Source organism: Geosmithia morbida (genome assembly GCF_012550715.1).
Source record: "Geosmithia morbida isolate 1262 chromosome Unknown scaffold_20, whole genome shotgun sequence".
Taxonomy (NCBI): Eukaryota; Fungi; Ascomycota; class Sordariomycetes; order Hypocreales; family Bionectriaceae; genus Geosmithia; species Geosmithia morbida.
Window position 1 is genome coordinate 199,696 of NW_023336207.1, and position 19,334 is coordinate 219,029.

At 53.3% G+C, this 19,334-nt stretch overlaps 5 protein-coding genes across 5 annotated transcripts; all 5 read right to left on the reverse strand.

Moving 5' to 3' along the window:
• Positions 1 to 1,398: 1,398 nt before the first annotated feature.
• On the reverse strand, positions 1,399 to 2,669 carry GMORB2_4429 (transcription initiation factor TFIID/TFIIF subunit; the record flags this gene model as incomplete). Its single annotated transcript, XM_035466404.1, has 5 exons — positions 1,399 to 1,419; positions 1,495 to 1,580; positions 1,720 to 2,124; positions 2,328 to 2,476; positions 2,635 to 2,669. Coding segments are annotated over 5 exons (696 nt in total), but the record flags the coding sequence as incomplete, so codon positions are not given.
• Positions 2,670 to 5,067: 2,398 nt separating this feature from the next.
• GMORB2_4430 (uncharacterized protein) lies at positions 5,068 to 6,298 on the reverse strand (the record flags this gene model as incomplete). Its single annotated transcript, XM_035466405.1, has 5 exons — positions 5,068 to 5,153; positions 5,236 to 5,364; positions 5,453 to 5,714; positions 5,824 to 6,087; positions 6,206 to 6,298. 5 exons carry the CDS (start codon positions 6,296 to 6,298, stop codon positions 5,068 to 5,070), a joined length of 834 nt encoding a protein of 277 aa, XP_035318416.1.
• A 1,885-nt stretch (positions 6,299 to 8,183) lies between these two features.
• On the reverse strand, positions 8,184 to 10,842 carry GMORB2_4431 (uncharacterized protein; the record flags this gene model as incomplete). The annotated part of the gene is made up of 3 exons (XM_035466406.1): positions 8,184 to 9,498; positions 9,613 to 10,204; positions 10,731 to 10,842. 3 exons carry the CDS (start codon positions 10,840 to 10,842, stop codon positions 8,184 to 8,186), a joined length of 2,019 nt encoding a protein of 672 aa, XP_035318417.1.
• A 1,624-nt stretch (positions 10,843 to 12,466) lies between these two features.
• GMORB2_4432 (phosducin) lies at positions 12,467 to 13,518 on the reverse strand (the record flags this gene model as incomplete). Its single annotated transcript, XM_035466407.1, has 2 exons — positions 12,467 to 12,715; positions 12,772 to 13,518. The coding sequence occupies 2 exons, from the start codon at positions 13,516 to 13,518 to the stop codon at positions 12,467 to 12,469; spliced, it is 996 nt and encodes a 331-aa protein (XP_035318418.1).
• A 3,193-nt stretch (positions 13,519 to 16,711) lies between these two features.
• GMORB2_4433 (guanine nucleotide-binding protein G(I)/G(S)/G(T) subunit beta-1) lies at positions 16,712 to 18,239 on the reverse strand (the record flags this gene model as incomplete). Its single annotated transcript, XM_035466408.1, has 4 exons — positions 16,712 to 16,732; positions 16,821 to 17,030; positions 17,119 to 17,837; positions 18,119 to 18,239. 4 exons carry the CDS (start codon positions 18,237 to 18,239, stop codon positions 16,712 to 16,714), a joined length of 1,071 nt encoding a protein of 356 aa, XP_035318419.1.
• Positions 18,240 to 19,334: the final 1,095 nt, after the last annotated feature.

Consider the following 19,334-nt stretch of genomic DNA (forward strand, 5'->3'; position numbering starts at 1 on the left):
GAACAAGCATGTGCGCCTATGTGCGTATTGTGTGTGTGTGTGTGTGTGTGTGTGTGTGTGTTTGTCTGTCTGTCTGTCTGTGTCTTGTCTTTGTCTGTCTGTCTGTCTGTCTGCGTTGGGGGGGTGGGTAACAAACTTCCGAAACAAAGAAGAGGAAGGCAGATAATGTTTTTTCTTTCTGGTCTGTTTTTGATTTTGCTTTTTTTTTCTAGAAAAAAAGAAGAGGAGGAGGAAGAAGAGGAAAATACATGGCTTTCTTGTATGATTTTCCCGATTTCCCCCCTCTTTATGGATGGAGCTTTATCTAAAAAGGCTACTTGATCCTTTCCTTCCCCACCAAGTCAAACCCCCCCCCTCTCCCAAGTCGGACGGACACTTTTGGGGCCGGTAAAGAAATCCGCCCAATACCGCTCAAGAAATTGACAAGGCAGGAGGGAACCTGTAAGGCTATGGGCACTCTGGTAGGCTGACTGGACACCTTCCCTGCTTCTTCTCTCCGTCTAATAGTGACAAGTGTCCCCCCCCCCCCTCTCCCCCGTACCATCCGCCAACGCCAATGCCGCCCGCATAGAGCCAATCATGCCATCTCTTTTCCCCGCCTCGAGCCGAGAGTTGAACCAGAAACTGCCCGGTGGATCGTGTTCGTGTCTCCCTAATATATCCTCAGTGGAAGCTGGAAGTTGGAAGTTGCGGTTGCAGCTTCGCGAACAAGGTACCCATCTACGTATTCCATGTACCGTTACCCAACTATCAGCCAGCATCATCATCACGCATTCAACGACCGACGCGGTGATGGTACCATCGTACCGGCAACATGCAACATATTCCAGGCTTTCTCCCCGGCTGCCTGCCAGCTAGCCACGACACGCGCCAACCCATCATTTCCTCCTACTCTCGTGCGAGCAGTGCTAACCCTCTTCTCCTCCCCAGAAATGTATACCTTGCCATGTGTCGTAGTATGACAGTAGCGGTACTCCCTAGTGGCCGCACATGCGGCCATGTCTGTCATGATAGTAGTACTGCATGCTGCACGGTATCATTGTATCGTTGCACCACTGCACCATTGCGTATGCATGTATCCGTAGTATCAACTCATACGCACACACGCAGACATATGAAATTACCGTTTTCTTCTCTCTCTTCATTCGTGCAGCTACAGAATCAAGGGGGGGGGGGGTTCCCCTAGACGGAAGGAGAGAAAAGAAGGACGAGATAGAACAAGATAAGATCATGACCAGGAAAAAAAAACACACATACACACGATAGTGGCTGTTCCTCCGATCCCCCTCCTGCCAGTACATTCAAGCGTCCCAATAATCCGACCCGTCATCCGGCCCATCAGATGCTCCTCGGTCATCTCCAAGCTCCAGGTCTCCGCGGTGTCCTCTAAGCACTCACAAATCCCTTCTTGGTCTGCATCTGTATGTAAGAGACAGTCCGCTCTGATCAAACGAGGAAGGAAGAGAGGGAGGGCTGGGGTGAAGGAGAACTCACAAACATATCCCACAGCTTGGATGTGAGTGCGTCGGGCATCGTATACAGGTCAATCGAAAACTCGCCAGCTTCACGCAAGTCATCCACTATTAGCAAGATGGGAGGGAAAAAAAAACCAATCAACAACAATCTCAAAAAGGAGATGAGGGGTGGGAGCGGATAGAAGGGTAGATGTCGAAGAGAGGGAAGAGGAGAGGGGAGGTGAGGAGAAGGAGAGATACGTACCTTCGATATCGCTGCGGATATATGTGTCGGGCCCCTTGTTCTCATTGATGAGCTGGATGACTTTGAGAAGATCCTCCTCCTCGAGACTCTGCAGGGCATCGGCAATCTTCTCATAGTCAAACTTTTGGCTGCTCTTCTTGCCGCCCGACACGGCGCCGGCAACACCCTTCTTGCGCGGCCGGTCCTCGTCGTTGGGCAGGGGGCCCGTCTCGCGCAGACGCTCCTGCAGGGCCTGCGACGGGTTCTTGAAGGTGACGTCGTGGATGCCCGAATATTTGTTCTGGAGGAAGTTGAGGTCCTGGAGGATGGGGGCGAGCTTGGTCTTTTCAGTTGTGTAGAGGTCGATGCTGATGTCAAACTCGCCCCAGCCCTCGTTGCTGCAGACAAAGGGAGGCTTGGTGAAGGCTGGGATGGTCGTGGTTGTTAGCATCTTGACTCGTCTTCCTCTTCTTCTTCCTCTTCTTCTTCTTCCGTAGTCTTTCCCATTCTCCCTTCCCTCCCTCCCTCTCTCTCTCTCTCTCTCTCTCTGCCTCTTCTCTCTAGTCTTTTCTTCCCCTTCTTCTCTACCCTTTTCCTCCTTCTCTCTCATCTTCGTTTTGGGTACTTACTCTGAACAGGATTCTCAAAAGTAGGGTGCAGGTTGTAGACGACCTTGGTAAAGACGTCGGCGGGTCTCTCATTACCTTGGTCGTCGAGTATGAACAAACGCATACTCCAAGCGCGCATAGGGAATTCCTCAACGGGAGAAGGCTTGTCTCTGCAGATCCATCTCCATGTCAGCCGCCTATAACAATCTCGTCCGATCCCAAGTCTTGGCATCCAGCGTTGGGGACTCTATAGAGGAAGAAGAGTGGTTTTTTTCATATAGGAAAAAACCCCCCGGATAGCAGAAAAGGAAGAGAAAAAAATACTTACATGACATTCTGCTCGACAACAACCTTGACTTTGCGCTATAGATGAATCCACAGTCAGCATCATCTCAATTTCTTTTTTTTTTTTTTTCGCTTTCCGTCATCCTCCGCGCGTCATCAAAATTGGGGGGGAGGAGGAGGAAAGAGCCGACTTTTCGCCATCCCCGGATGGGCACTGTAATAGCGTTGGGGCACGGGATGTGATGTGGATGGATCCATCCATCCACCCAGGCCAGCCTGGCAGCCACCATCGACGCATTGGAGCCGACAGGCAATTCATCGACAGTCGGGCATCTCCAACAGAAAAAGAACAGATAGACAAGGGAGAATGATGGGCGAACTTCAATGTGTGTCATGCGTGCGCTCGCGCGTGCTTCTACAGCCATCCCCTTGCTGCAGAAGCACTGCAAAAAAAAGAGCACACACACATCCCAAGCGGTGACAAGGTTCAAGAAAGAAGGAAGGGGAAGAAAAAAAAGAGAGAACCCAATCGAACCCCAGGTGAAGAAAAGAAGATGCATCTTCTTCTAGAGTGAGAGAAGACAAGAGTACATGTGCGGGGATGGATGAATCCTTACCTCGACCAGCATGATGAATAACTTTCTTCTCCCTCTTTTTTTTCCCTGGCTCTCGTTTAAACAAGAGAGAGAGTGTGTGTGCGTGTGCGTGTAGAGTCCCTGGCAGTTATCTCACCTCTAAGTCCTCTGACCGGGAACGAATGAAGAAGAAAAGTGTGATGGATGCGTTCTGTACACACGCAAATCAAAAAGGAAGAAGGAAGACGATGATCAGAATCTAGTAGAGGGAAACAAGGGAATTGCGAGCGACGTGTTTTACTGCGACTTTGTGTGAACGGGGGGAGGGAATGGGGAATTCTGGTTCAAAGAAGGCGGACGCGGGAGAGCGAAAATAATGGGATTTTGGGGGGGGGGGCAGGCGTGACGGGGACCACACGCTCCTTCTCTCCTTCTCTCTCTCTCTCTCTCTCTGTGTGTGTGTGTTGTATGTATGTATGTGTGTGCTTGGCTCTACCCTCCCAGTCTGTACGAGCGACCACTGCAATGCTGTATTTGCTGATGCTTGCTGCCTGTAAGCCTATAGCTACGCTGCATCTGCCTGTGGACTCCCCCCCACCCCCGGCAAGGTTTCCTTCCTCCTTCAAGTTCTTCCTCCTTCTGGCGCCGGGTGGCCTGAGGCGCTCAGCGGAATCACCGACGCCACAACGTGCACATTGTACGATCACTGTTCCGCCAGCGCGAGTAGATGTAATAACATTCAACATCTACAGAGACAGAAATGAACCTTAGGCAAAAACGAACTCTACAAAAACAATTGGAAAAGAGGGAGACGTAGAAGAAACCACGGGGCGTGGTATTCTTCTTCTTTCTTTTTTCTTCTTTTGCGCCCCTACCTCTCGTACAGTCAGTCCTTCACCACCTCACCTGCTTACCACACGCTACTAGCACCCTCCTACTAGCACTCTTAGCTGAACACCACCAGCCACACACATCCGCATCTGCTGCCCTCTACGTGTAGGCTTCACTACGCTGCAGACATGTCGATAACTTGAAGAGAGAGAAGGTGATGGTACCCGTGAGGTATCACTCGTAGTAAATTTCTTCATCACTTTCATCTACCAGCGTTCCCATCTCTGTATTTCTCTTGGGGGTTCATGTTAAGTGGCCTGTGCCCCCCCCCCACCCCCCTTTTATTTTTATTTTTATTTTTTATTTTTTTTATCTTACCAGCTTGTAGTCGAATCTTTTCGTCGCCCTCTTTCCTCCCGTCATCCTTTCAGAGTTATGCCCTCTTAGCCTAGTACAATCTCCTGACGCCACACATGTCCTGACTGATCGTCCTGTTTCGTCTTCTACTTTTCATGCTCCGCGATCGTCAACTGATGGATCAAAGTTGGGCAGTGTCGTAATCTTGGTGGCAGGGGACAAGGTTCATCATCGCTAATCGACTGTCATGAAGAGATAGGAAGGATATCGATGTCCCATGTATATGTGACAAGTGTTCTTTTTCAAACCAAACCAACCAACCAAACCAACCAACCAAAAAAAAAAAAAAAGTTCAAGGAGCAGCAGAGGGCAAAACAGCAGCATGAGTGAAAAATGGAAGAAGGGGGTATTTATTTTGATTTTTTGTTTCTTTATTCTTTTTCTGAACTTCTCTCTCGTCTGCGCAGGAGTAGCAGGCACGCCGTGCCGGGGTGGGATGGGATGTGTTATATGGGCATTGTGTATGGAGGGGGGCAGGGGGGTGCGTGATATGGTGTTATCTGTATGTGTGCGTGAGTGCGTGGACGCGTGCGTGCGTGCGTGCGTGCGTGCGGGTGTCGTGATTTTTTTTTCTTTGCGTACGTATGATGGCCATGTCCAGGAGAAGGGATTTGAGGGGGAGGGGGAGGGGGGGGGAAGCTGGCCGATATTCTCTAAGCAGACTCGCCCTCGGCCCTGTTGAAGATCTCCTCATTGTCCTTCTGGGCCTGGACGAAGGCATCCCTGAAGAGGTTGGCGTCTTGAGCCATGGTCAGTACACGTCTGTTCCGCGGGAGAAGACGGTGGCTTTATAGAAGCAGAGAGGTGGGAGAAGATCTTACTGTCAGAGTTGGCAAAGCGGATAGCCAGAGTGACGGCCTCGGGCTCACCCTCGCTGACATCGGCCGCGGCGTTCCACACCCAGCTGCGGTCAGAGCCGACGTTGGGGGAGAGCTTCATCTCGGGGACGACTGTCCGACGTAGAGAGAGGCGTCCGTCAGCAACACACCTTCTTGCGCGCGGGAGAGGGCAGGGAGAGAGTGGGAGGGGGGGACGTACCGTAGTGGTTGGCGCAGACCTTGAGGGTCTTGTCGCGACGCATCACCAGCCGCGTCTTTCCATTCTCCCTGTGCTTGAGCAGGCGAACGTCACCGGTGCCGCGCTCCTTCCACTCGCTGCTCTCCTTGACGAACTTGAAGAGCTTGGCGCGCATCTTGAAGAGCTGCTCCTCCGACTCCTCGTTGGTCAGGGTCTCGACCTTCTCCGTCAGCTTGATGACGGGCTCGAAGTGGACGTCTTCGGAATCGGGGGCGACCTCCTCCTGTTTTCATAGACGGCATCTGCGTTAGTTTGGCGGTCCTTCTCTCTCCATCGTTTCGGGTGTTCCCTTTTACGGAGCATGGGCCGTAGGAGTGGAGAAGAAAACATACCTCCTGGGCAGCGTCGCGCTGAGCCTTGGCGCTGCCAGAGTTGTCGCCGCGGTCCTCGTCATCCTTCTTCTCCTTCTTCTCGCCACCGCCGAACATGGAGAAGACGGCAGAGGACGTCACAGGCTTGGAGTCCTCCTCAGCAGCAGCGGGGGCGGCAGCGGCATCTTCTCCGGCGGCGGGGGCAGCAGCCTCCTCGGCGGCGGGGACAGCAGCCTCCTCGATAGCAGCGGGAGCGGTCTCGTCGACAGGGGCAGCAGCAGCAGCCTTTTTGTTAAAAAGAAGAGAAAGATCAGCTTTTTTTTCTTCTCTGTTTTTTTTTCTTCCTCTTCGTCTCCCCCCACTCCGTATGATGCGTAATCCCGGAATTGCGTGTAATGCGTACCTCCTCAGTCGCGGGTGTCACCTCGGGCTGGACCTCGCCGACGACAGGCTGGGTCTCGTCGACCTTGTGCTCGGTAGGCTCGGTGCTAGACATGATGGTGGGAGGAATAGTTGGTGTCCGATATGAACTCGATTTGAAAAAGAAAAAAAAACGTGTTGTGAAAGAAGAATAAGAGTAGAACCTGTGGCATATATATATTTTTGGTTTGTCAGTTTATCTCTCTCTCTCTCTCTCTCTCTCTCTCCTTTTTTCCCTCTTCATCCGTCTATTTCTTTCTTTTTTTCCCTCTTCTCTCTCTCTCCTCCTCTCTCTTTTTGGTTCCCTGCCTCTGTCATCATCTGCCTACTACCCCTCCTAGGGTAGGGGTGGGCGGGGAACAGGGAAAGACAGCACAGCAGCAGAAGAAAAAAGAGACAAGGGGTCCCCCCCCCTCTCCCGACAAGGCCTGGCCGCGAAAGAGAAAGAAAAAAGAGGGAAGACGGGTAACACGTGCAGACGACGTGAAACAAAAGGTTCTATGGGTTTCTTTTCTTTCTTTTCTTACTCACCGATGTGACACGTGGGATATGGTGTAGGGTCAATGAAGAGAAAGAAAACACGGAGAGCTCTTTTTTTCCCTTTGCGTTGATGTTTTGTTGATGGAGATGGAGGGGGTGATGGAAAATGGAAAATGGATAGTGGGTAGGTTTAATAAGGAGGGGTGAGAAGGGGAGAGAGGGGGGGGGGCGCCGGTCGCACAGTCATACATACAGCAAGGACAGCCAGTCTCTGCTACCTCTACTATACTACGTCCCGGGCTACTATCTACTGTTATTACCTAGCACTAACACCGTACTAGTAGCAGTAGTGGTAGCAATATCAGGCTTCCATTGCTACCTCTCCTCTACTACCAAAAAAAAAAAAAAAAAAAAAAAAACAGAAAGCAGACACATTACGAACAAAAAATCCCTTTCGACCCTCTTCTTCCCTGCTTCCATCCTTGTCTTAAAAGTGGCCATATATCCTCGCGGAGTTGCCACCTTTACCTCTCCTGTAATATTTTTCTCATCCCACGCAGCCTAAGACAACCTCTCTCCCATCATACTACCAAAAAAAAAAAAAAAAAAAAAAAAACAGAAAGCTGTGCCCGCCGCTGTGCCCGCCCGCTGTGTTGGCGTGCCCCTCATGGCGGGGGAGATATTGGCGACGCCCACAGTGATTCGCTCTGGTGGGGCGGAGGTATTGAGTACTTTATACCTGTATGTCACAATACAGTCAAGAGTGCAGTATCAATACTAATTATTCTCGTACCGGTAGTACGATAGTCAACAGCAATCACCAAGTCTGACCGGTGAGCGCAATACTTCTACTCAAAACAAAACAAAAACAAAGAAAACAGAGAAAAAAAACACTCTCTCTCGTGCTCATGGAAAACGATTCGTGCACGGGCACAGTCCTGCCTGATCCCACTGTCCTTGGGAAACCATGGATACTTGGATATGACACCTGGAATAATCAAAAGGGGTGAAAGACAAGACTAGAGAGGGAAGGTAACTCTGTATACATGTTGTTACTCCTACACATTTGAATAAAGAAACACCTTACTTCGATTCGGTAATATAAGAAGAAGGGAAGACGAGAGAGGAGGGGGAGGAGGAGAAGAAGAAGAAGAAGAAGACAGACAAGACGAGAATAACAAGAAAAGAAAAAGAACAGAACAGAACAGAACAAAAGGGAGGGCAGACGAAAAACGAGAAACGGGAAAAAACTTCCATTCCAAACTCCAATCCAGTCAATCCTGCGTATCTCCTGGTAATTCGAATCATGGGCTCATCGTAGTAGTTGAAAAAAGTTTGCGAGAAAAGGTACCGAGAGAACTAGGCATGATCCCAAAGATGCCAAACACCCCCTCCTTTCAAAGGCAACCAGAATAAAAAAAAATCAAATAAAGAATAAGAAAGAGTAGAACGGGAAATAAGAGAGAGAGAGTAAGGAGGCCTTATTCGCAGGTGAAGATCTCACCAGGCTGGAACCGAGGATCGAGATACTCCCACCACGATGACCTCTGCTCACCCTCTACCTGCGACGACGACGACGACGACGGAGACGAAGAACCCCTCCTAATCTTGGCCTCAGCCAGCTTCTCCTGCATGAACAAGGCGGCCTTGCGTCGGTACTCGTCGCGCTCCTCGGTCCTCCCCAGGACAGACAGCCAGGCAATCTTGGCCGAGAGCTGGGCGTTGAGCAGGTCGAGCTGGGCCGTCGTCTGGGCCACGCGGACGAGGCGAGTCGCCTCCCGCCGAAGGGTATCCAGGTGCGTCGAGCCCTCGACGCTGCTGATGATGGACGTCTGGACACCCTGGCAGCGACGCCGGGCCGCGGTGTACAGGCTGTCCAAGTGGGCTCGGGCGTGGCTGGAAATGCCGTCATCGCTGACGATGCCGCTGAGCCGGGCCTTGACATCTTCATAGACGCCGGACACGTCCTTGACGATGCCGCTCGTGGTGGGGCGCTCGTCGTATGCCGACTGCATAGACGTCATGGCCGAGCGCCAGACGGGCGCAGCCCAGGTCTCCCAGACGGCTTCGGCCTGGTGCTCGGTGTGTTCGGATATCTTGTTGTATAGGTCGATGACAGTGTCAAAGGTGCCCTTCGCAAAGCGAATCTTGACCGCCTTCCTCAGACGGGGCTTGCACGCAGACTCGACGACGAGATCGACGATGCCATAGGCCTCGCGGTGAGGGAACCTGACAAGAAACCCGTCGTCGGCGGCGCAGACCGTCTTCTTCACATCGTGGTCGTCGTCTCTCGTCGCCGTGAAGGTGGCGCGGCAGTTGTTGGACGACCAGGCGTCCATGACGTGCTGGGGGACCCGAACCTGGAAGTCACGGCGGGACACGGGGTGGAAAGAGATGACGGGCTTCTTTGCCTCCCAGGGCCACTCGGACGAGCTGCCATCGTCCCCAGGCAGCATGAAACTTCCAGCATCAACGTCCCCGAGGCCGCTGCTTCTGCTGCTGCTGCTGCCGCTGCTGCTGCCGCTACCATCTTCGCTACCCTGATGCGTAGCCAGGGACCACGGGGAGGATGGAGATCGCGTGGGGGTGGTGAGGACGGAGGGCTGAGCCGTCTTGACGGCAACAGCGGGAACCGGAGGCGTGTTGGACGCCGCACTCCAGGCCGCCGGGCCCAGGCTAGGAAACAGGCCATGGCAAAGACAGCTGAGCAAGTACAGCTGAACAGCAGCCAGGGCGAGGAAGGCAGGGTGAGCCAGGGAGATGGTACCATCGTTCAGTCCCTGACGCAGACGGTTCCTGGACTCCTTGAGCAGCAGCCGAACATCGGCATACACTTCTCTCGGCCATTGTATGATTCGCATAAATGGCATCTGCCGGTCGGAAACGGCATCAGGAATGCAGGGTGCATACCCGTCCACCGGCGCCGACTGGGGCGGCGGTGTAGCGATGGACGGCACCTCGAGGCTGTTCCGGGTATACTCGAGGGAGGAACGGGAGGATGCCTGGTCCTCGTCCGACTCTGGCTCGTCGTCGTTCTCATCCGTGACGCAGTGATGCTGAGCCTGCCGGTGTTGCGCGGCCTCGGGTACGGCAGGCGACGCATGGTCCGGGAGGATCGAAGGAGGGGAGGCCGTGTATTCCAGGTCGTAGAGTGCGGCCGGGTCGGCGGGGACCGGAGTAAAGTCGTCGTCGGAGAGGAGCTCGGTATCAGCCGAGCTCTGAACATCGTCCGGACGACGGAGGTCGAGGGAACTGATGGACTCGCTGATGCACTCGTTGTCGTTGTCGTTGCCGTCCTGGGACCAGGACTCGCAGTCGTCGGTGCCCGAGATGAGCTCGTATGTGGAGCCGGCGAGGCCGGCGTCATCGGTGGGGTGGGACGTGATGCGCATGATGTCAGGGTCGCTAGTGGAGATCCAGTTGGCAAGGTGGCTGTTGCCTATGGGACGCGGAAAACGCAGTGAAGGCTCGGAAAATGAGAGGGACTCGTCTAGGGAGTCGCCTGGAGTGGCGATGAAGGTTGGCGGTGATGTTTGTGACGGTGTTTCAGACGGGTCGTCGCCGTCGGTTATGGGTTGATGATGAGGCCGGTCGTATGGTGGTGGTGGTGGTGGTGGTGGTGGTGACTGCTGATCCGTAAAGGGTGACGTTGATGCAGATGTACTCTGCTGTTCCATACCGAACCCCAAAAAGAAGTGCGAGAGGAGAAGAAGAAGAAGAAGAAGAAGAAGAAGGAAAGAGTGATGGTGAATGGGTCTCGGCTGCTTCACATAATACCAAGCGTCGCTGCTCCCTATCAACCGCGGGGAAAGATATAGCAATCAATGACCGAAGTCAAAAGGGTCGTTGGTTATCTTGGCGGGGTACTGAGTAACAGCCGTAGGCAGCGTTCACGGCGGTGCTAGGCAGTCGTGAGAGAGGAGTCGAGGATGTGTGCACTTTTTTTTTCTCTTTCCAAACAAGAAGGGGTGGATGAAGAAGATATCTGGAGAGAGAGAGAGGAGAGATGATGGTAGCAAAATGGGTACGAGTGTTAAGGTTAGAAGGTGTTTGCAGCAAGAGGTAATAGAAGGAGGGGAGGCCGGAGGGTGATGGGGAGGGCAGGAAGTGACTTGGGCGGGAGTGCACGTGTTTGTACATAAGCCCAAAGTCCCCCCCCCCTCCGTGGCTTTTCGGCTTTAAGCTTCCAGGTATCGCTACAGTATCACTACTCACTGCTACAGTTGCTGTGTCGGTACAAGTGATCACAATGAGCGGTAGTAGAAGGTATCGGCAGCAGTGGTCAGTAGGGATGGTGATGGTGACGGCAGTCATAGCATGGCCACGGCCAGGTTCTTTCCCACTTGAAATGTGAGGAAAGTATGTATTACCGTATTGTCGGTACGTAGAGGCGGCGCTCGATACCGTGAATGAGAGCGGTACGACGCAATGGAGAGTGCCGACCGTGTAAGTAACAGTCCCGAGTATACAGGAGTATGTACTTGCTACCAAAGTACTTTTCTTTTTTCCCTCTCCCGTAAAAGTACGCCGTTCTTGACATCATGACGCCTTATTACTTAGTACTGCTTTTCCCCTCCCCCTCCCCCTCCTCTCTGCGTTATCGGCCTGTATACAGTCGAGCCTCTGATGCTTGTCTCGGGCTGTCTTGTCTTATGATACCGAACAGGCTATCCGCTAAGCAATTACTAGTAGAAGTCCTGCACGGACAGTTACATGTATTGCATCTTACCCCATCTCTTCTTCCTGTCTCCTCTATTCCTCCCTTCGCTCTCCCTCTCTCTATATACATGTATGGATGTTTGAATGTGCTTCCCAAGTGAAGTATATCGCTCTCTCATATGCAGCTCTTGCTGATAAGCCTCCCCTCCCCCTTGACCTCTCGCGCTCCCCCTCCCCCTCGAATGTGGATTGGACAGTCCCTGCGTCAGACCCGACCACATGATGATGATGTCGCCAGTGCCCCCACTTCTTTTTGCTGGGATGGGATGCGCGGGGCACCAAGTCACGACTCACCATACACACGTCGTCGGCTTTGGGCCATTGGGCTTTCCTTGGCACCACACGAGACTCTAAGGTGCGAGTACGTGATAGAAAGGTAATGCCTTGTCTCCGTATTGACATCCCGGACCAGACTAGTATAGGATCGTTATCAATACCACTACTACTTACTACTACTACTACTACTACTACTACTACTTACTACTACTACTACTACTACGACTACTATATCACTACTACGACTACTATATCACTACTACGACTATATCACTACTACGAGTGCCATCCATTCTCATGACAGCGGTTTCATGCTCGCTCACGTGGATGCATCCCAACAATAGCGAGGAAGATGAAGGAGAGAAAGCACCTTTGATCAGGTGAGCAAAGCCCAGTCAGCGCCATTTTTTTTAACTAAATGGAGGAGAAGAGAGAGAGAGGATTCATAGAATATAACAAAGAAAGCACCCCTTGACAAGGCAGGGGGTGTGAGAGGCCAGGGGTGATCAGCAAGGCAAAAGGTGGTGGTTGAGGGGGGGGGGGGGGGGGGGGGGGGTATATATGTATATTTAGCCTCCATGACGCCACAAAGACCATAACATGACATGTTTCGTCGAAGCGTAAGAGCAGGGTTTGGCTTGCCAACAAGAGCAGGATGAGAGGACATGGAAACAATATGCAAGAGAAGAAGAAGAGAAGCAGAAGAAGGGGCAGAGAGTGCATGAGAGAGGCAAGAAGAGAGAGAGAGAGAGAGAGAGAGAGAAGACGATCATAGCACGCCGTTCTGCTGAAAGATCCTGAAGAGCGAGTCCGTGCCAAAGTAGTCGTCGTCGGGAATCATCTCGATGAGGCCCGTGAGGTTGGACACGAGGTCGCCCTGGTTGCGGTAGGCGAGGACGGAAGGCGTGGCGGCCGGGTCGAACTCGATGTCGTCGTAGTGCACCTTGACGAAGTGGACGGCCCTGTGCGTCTTGACGAGCGGCATCATGGCAGATTCGATAGTGGCCGACACTTCGCACTATCGTGTCGAGCAGGTCAGCGATGCGCGCCTCAGCCGGACGGATGCATGTGTACCCGCGGAAGAGGGAAGAAAGGGGCAAGGATGGATCTGCTCACCTCGTGGTCGTACACGAACACGACGACGGTCGTATCCCTGCCGACCTTCTCGATAGCGTCCAGGTAACCCATGGCGTCCACCTCGTCCAGCCTCCCGTACTCGCGCACGCTGGGACTGGTCCTCCTCGTCCTGACGGCCCGGCCGGCCTCGGCCTCGAGCTCCCTCCTGCGGGACTCGCGCCACTGGCGCAGGAAGCTGTCGTCGTCGTCGTCGTCGCTCCCCACGTCCGTGTTCGAGTTGTTCCCCCCGTCGCTGTCGCTGCCGCCGCCGGGGCCGCGACGTCTTGCCGCCGCCGTGACGGTGTTGCTGTTGGATGATGCGGTGAAGGCGTCCATGCCGCCGAATATGCTCCTGCGCGCATTGCTCACGCGGCTCCTCCACTTGCTCTTCTTAGCGGCCTCATAGCTCCTCGCATCGGCAATCACGCCCTTTACGCCGGTAGAGCGGCCATTGTCGAACGAGGCCGGGGGCAGGTTCAGCGCCCCCGGGTTGGTGTTCGTGTTTGTGTGCATGGCTGCCTCGACTTTCGCGTTGCGGTATTCTTCCTCTTCTGATAGGGATGAGTCGTCGTCGCTCCCGCCTCTGCTTCCGCTTCTGCTACGACGGCTATCTTCCGGGTGAGTCTTGGATCCGTTGGACGACGCGTTGTTGCCTAGGAGGGCATTGAACTCGTCCTGAGCCGGTGTTGTCGATGTGGCCGTCATGGTTGTCTCTGTGACCGCGCGCACGCAGAGGCCACGTCTCGGACTCCTGTCGGTTCGAAGCAAGGGAGAGCGGGGGTGATCAGAAATCAGAGCAGAGACAGAGACAGTACAAGTCGAAGGAAGGTGTTGGTCGTCGGGCTCAGGGAAAGAAAGGAAGAGGACGAGCCACGTCTCGGAACGGATCTGGAATGGATGTCTCGGAAAATCGTGCGGTCTGCAGGGGGTGGCGGGGGGCCCAGAGTAGCGGGGAACGGGGAGCAAGGGCCGGTAAGAGCTACGATAGTCGGTGGGCGTGAGAGAGAGAGAGAGAGAGAGAGAGAGAGAGGGTCGTAGAGATCGATCACGAAAGAGAGGGGGAGGAGAGAGGAAGGAGACAGGTAGTAGTAGTAGTGGTAGTAGTAGAAGAAGAAGAAGGAGAGGAAGAAGGAGTGAAGAGAGTAGGAAGAGTAAAGAAGGATGTGACTGTTGAAACAGGAGGATGCGACGGCGGGGTGTCTACTAGTATTTTAGTGCGTCTCCGTTAAACTGTATACGTAGTAATATAGCATGTACCGCTACCGCTGCTCCTCACCCGTGCTCTGCTCTGCCGTACACCACAGATCGCCGACAAGTCGTAATCGTCGGCGTTCCTTTGCGGCGGTGCGACCTTGGGGAGAGGAAAGGCCGGGAGGGTTAGAGAGAGGCTGTCGCTCGAGACTCTCGACCCAGAGCCGCGCCATCCCTGTCTGCTCCCGCAGGCTGTGATGTCCATGAGGCTAGACAGGGGTGTTTCATGCGGCAGCTCGTTCACAGCCTACCGTACACGTACTCGCAGTTTCCACCGGTACTCTCCCGTGCTTGGTTTATGTTCCTCTTAGCCAGCATCACCCACGAGTACAGACAGGGCCCGTCCGTTGAGGAATGGCGGATCTGCGGGCAGTCTTGGCTATGAGCGCGCTGGACTCTTATCTTATCATCAGTGTGTGTTCGGCAGTACACACACACTGATGGGGTTATATGTTATATATGGGGAGGGATATATATATATATATATATACAATATAAAACGAAGAATAAAAGTTGAGAAATAAGAAAGAGGTAGAATCATCGTGGCTATACATGTACAGATACTCTCACGGATGAGGTCGTCGCCAAGTACGAGTACGACGAGTACATACATACGATGATATTGCTCGAACAGTTGAGATACCCCCCCCCCCCTTTCCCCCTTCCCCCATGCAATACCACGTGCATCCACTCAATGCATGGAACAGGAAAAAGAAGGAAATCTTGGAAGGAATTCGAGGCGAGACCTCACTCCGTATCCCTCAGGTAAAGCATGAATGTCATCGCCTCCTGTCCTAGACTCAGGTCTTTGATCCCTGACGCCCCCGGATCACCCCCAAGTCCAAGTTTCTGCTCCGGGTAGAGTGGTGATACCTACCTGTACCTGTACGAGAGAAACTCAGAGTGCTGGCGGTATTACTAATTAGCAGTACGGAGTAATCTGTACAGATTACATAGCATCATATCATAATATGTAGCTGCAGTACTGATACGTAGCAGTAATGCCGGTAGCGGTGTCTTCCTCTCCCTCCCCGGTCCGCCAAACGTGGCAAATCCTACTCCGCCTTCTTCTCTGTTTCCCCCCCTTGGACCTTTTGCCATTTGGCCCTTGGCCACTTGACCCTTGGGACCTCTGGCCCTTGTATCAAGGTCGTTTCATCCTCCTCGTTCTTGCATGGTCCATCCACCTGGGATGGTCAGCACGTTTTTCTTTCTTCTTCCATCCACTGATTTATTATATCTATTATATTTACTATCACTCTGCTCTCACCACTCTCGTGATGCTTGCGCTGCTCCGTGCGTGCTCTTCTGTCCCATGCTCTTCTGTCCTGTCGGTCACCTTCTGCTTTGCATTGCCTGTTTCCGCATGGTCGGATCCTCTGGCTATCAAAAGAGTCGTAGCATTCATCTCGTCGGTGCTAGCATTCACTATGCATCCACTACCTGTGATTACCACTCATCTCTACTCGACAGCATTACGGACGATCAAGGCCCAGGCAAAAGCCACAGCATTGCACTTCATCCAAAATTACGAGTGATACGAGTGATACGAGGAATACAAGTCGTAGAAGGGCACCGTGCACGTATCGTGAGATGATCACGCGATCCAGCTTGACCTCTCGGGAATATATACACACATATCTGGGAGCCACCGTACACACAACCGTGCCGTCTACCCGTATCGGAGCATCAGAAGACTGGCGTAGTGAAGAATCTTATGAAGGCGTGGGAATAGCTATAGTAATAATAATAATAGTAGTAGTAATAACGAAAACAAGAGAGGTATCGCACATTCAAACCCAATTGTCTGCTTCTTGCTTCTGCTTCCGCATCTCCATCAACCTCCTCCATCCAGGCCAACCTTCGAGAGTAGTTACAATGGGCTCAAAAGAGAATTGCAGATGAACGGAAAGAAGAAAAATGACAAACCCGCTGGAGATTTTCTCCGCCATCAACGACTTGAACGTTTTTTTTGTGAATATAAGACGATAACATTTTTCTTTTTCTCCTCCTTCTCCCTCCTTTACTTTCCCCCACCCCCTCTGTCGACGAAATGGCAGGATACGGAAAAAGCAGCCAGAAATAGAGATAAATTGAAAGAAAAAAAAGACCAGGAGTAATAACAAGTGAAAGAAAAGAAAAGAAAAGAAAAAGGAAATTGGTATGTGTTGCGTGGTTTTTGTCGGTATGTGAGAGAGAAGGTTGTGTGTTATTTGTATGTAGGAAAAAAAAGAGTTTCTCGATGGAGAGAAAGAAAAACCAGCTGAGGTTTTTTCTTTTGTGTGAGTGGTGGTAGGTGGTAGGTGGTGGGTGGTGGGTTTCTTGTTCGTCAATTAGTTCTGCGTGCGGTCAAACCGAGATGCATGGCTGGAACCTGAGACGAGATGGTGATTGGTCCTATTCCCTTCTTCTTCTTCTTCTTCCCCTCCTCCTTTTCCTTCTCCTCCTCCGTCTTGCCGATGTCGACAATTCGAACATCATCTGCAGTAGGAAAAGGAATCGTCGGCAGAATCAGAGACTTGAGGAATCGTGACGCGGATCAGTCTTCTCCTTTGCAGCATGTCGAGACAAGTTTTGAGGTGATGTATTTTTCTCTCGTTTTCGGGGGCGTTCGGGTTTTTGCATCGTCATGTAGTCTCCGAGCTTCTTAGTACGCCCAGACCTTAAGCTATAGGAGAGAAGGTGATGGTCAGTCGTAATCATTCGGAGCCCATGTCTGCGTGCGCAGCGTGCCTGGAGCGCGTGGTCAGACTTACCAGAGAGTCCCAAGAACCTGTGCACAGGCTGATACCGTCGTTGCTCACACCCAAACAGCTCACGCGGTTCTCGTGGCCGACGAGCGAGCCGACCTTCTCCCCGCGCGTGATATCCCAGACCTTGCACTCGAAGTCGTCGTAACCTGCAAACAGGAGGCGACCCGACACTGACGTGGCCACCGAGGTGATGCCGCAGAGAATGGATTCCGTCTGCACATGCATGTTAGTCATCTGCTGCCGGTTGGGAGGGTCGAGGAGTGGGGGGGGGGAGGTGGAAGGAGAGGGAACATGGACATACTCCGTAAAGGTTCAGCTCGCGGTCGGCGCGAATGTCGAATAACCGGCAGGTAGCGTCGTCAGAACCAGTGACAAACGAGTGACCATCGGGGAAGAACTGGATGGCGTTGATGTCCGACTCGTGACCGGCAAAGGTCTGCACGGCCTTTCCGGCGCGGATATCCCAGAGCTTGGCGAAGGCATCGCAGGCGCCCGAGATGAAGGTGTTTTGGTTGGTGGGGTTGAGGCTGATGCTCATGACATCGCCGAGGTGGTCGGCGAACTCGGTCACCTTCTGGCCCGTCTCGATATCCCACTTCATGCAGGTCATGTCTCCGGACGAGGTCAGGATGCTGCGGTCGTTGATGAAGCGGCAGCACGAGAGGTATCCAGCATGTCCGGTAAGCTCGCGAGCTACGCGGGTGGGCCCATCGCGCTGCTGGTTGAGATTGTAGATGGAGCAGATGTTGTCGAGACCGCCGCAGGCGACAAAGTTGCCGCTGGGAGCGTAGGCGCAGGTCATGACCCACGACGAGCGGAGAGGGATAGCGTGGACCTTGTTGGTCGTGTAGGCGTCCCAGATGATCAGCTTTCCGTCCTGAGACGCCGAAACGAGGTGTCTCCGGTCCGTGGACCAGTGCATGGCGTAGATCTTGGCCAGATGACCCTTGAGGGTGCGCTTGGCCTTCATCAGCTGGTTCTTGGGGATGGGCTCGTGAGCCTGCTGGGCGACGGCGCGGACTGTCTCAAGTTAGCGAAACAACGGAAGTCCTTCATACACACGTACGGAGACGGGGAAGCATCATGGACAATGGCGATATGGGAACGATTGAGGCCTTTTTTTTCTTCTCAGGGTCGGATGTGGTGGACAAGGAGACGTGGCTGGAAGGGCAAATTCGTGATGAGGGCAACTGCTCCGCTCGACGAGGGGTCGGGGCAAGCCCGTCTGAAAGTGCGTGATAGGGGGAACATGGTTTGGAAAGCATTGAGCCAGGGTGCAGAGTATCGGGGGCGGAACGTACGAGTGGTGTCGGCTAGTTCATCCTTCTTCCTCTTGATGCGGTCTTTGAGTGTCTCGGCCTCGCGGCGGGCCTGCTGAATACGTGACTGCATCGCCTCGGGCGACACATCGTTGGAGCTCATGATGGGCGGTGGTTCGATCTGTTATCGTCGACGACGAGAGGTTAAAATAATAATAATGATAATAATAATAATAATTGGGGAGCGGTCTGGTTCGGCGTCGGGTGGGAGAGGATGTGCCGAGTAGTGGCGGCGACGACGATGTCGGGAAAACGGAGAAGGGAAAAAAACGAGCGCAGCTAGCCGGGACTGGGTGAGACGAAGGTGAGAGACAGGCGACCGGCGTCAGGAGGCGAGGGGAGGGTGAGAGGAGAGGAACGTCCGTTCCGGACGTTGTCGATTCCGTTCAAAGGTCGGGTGGCAGCAGACTGGTGGCTCCGGCGACAAAGGAGAGGAGAAATTGGGAAGGATTGAGGATGTCGGGACGCGAAGGCTCTCGGGGCGGTTCGTCGTCGTGATGGGATTGAATGAGGCGGATGGAATTGACAGGTTTTGGGGGAGAGAGCCAGTCCAGAGAGTGCGTGGTGGTGTGGAGGGAAAGGACGGGAAGGGAAAGAAGACGCTGACTGGCTGGGCGTAGGAAAAAAGATGTGGAAACGTTTGCAGTCCTGGGACTGGACCGACTGTGCCTTAATACGGGAGTACGGAGGTACTTTTTTTTGGGGGGTGGGGTGGGAGAGAAGAGGAGGAGAAGAGGAGACGGAGAGAGAGAGAGGAATCGGGGGGGGGGGGGGGGGGGGGGGGGGGGGGGGGGGGGGGGGGGAGGTGTGGATTGTGTGGGTGTGTGTGTGTGTCTATATGGGTATGGGTGCGTTAGGTGTGTGTCTGTTCGTGCGGGTATGAGTACTACGCTGATGGTGCTGGTGCTGGTGCTGGTACAATCGGTGCAGTTTGTGCTCACGCTGGCTGAGGCTGGTCGTATTATATGACGACAGTACCAAAGGTAAACAGATGGTCGTGCTAGAGGCAGTATGCACATGAACGTCAACCTGCTCTCGACCTCGTTCACCGGATGCGCGGGATGGAGGGRGRGGTAGAGAAACAGAAGCTGTTGCCTCTGCTGTTGCCTCTGCTGTTGCCGTTGCTATTCGTACACGCAGAAAGTCGGAAACTCCGCAAGAACGGCAACTGTTGAAAGCCCCCGGATCCACGGACGAA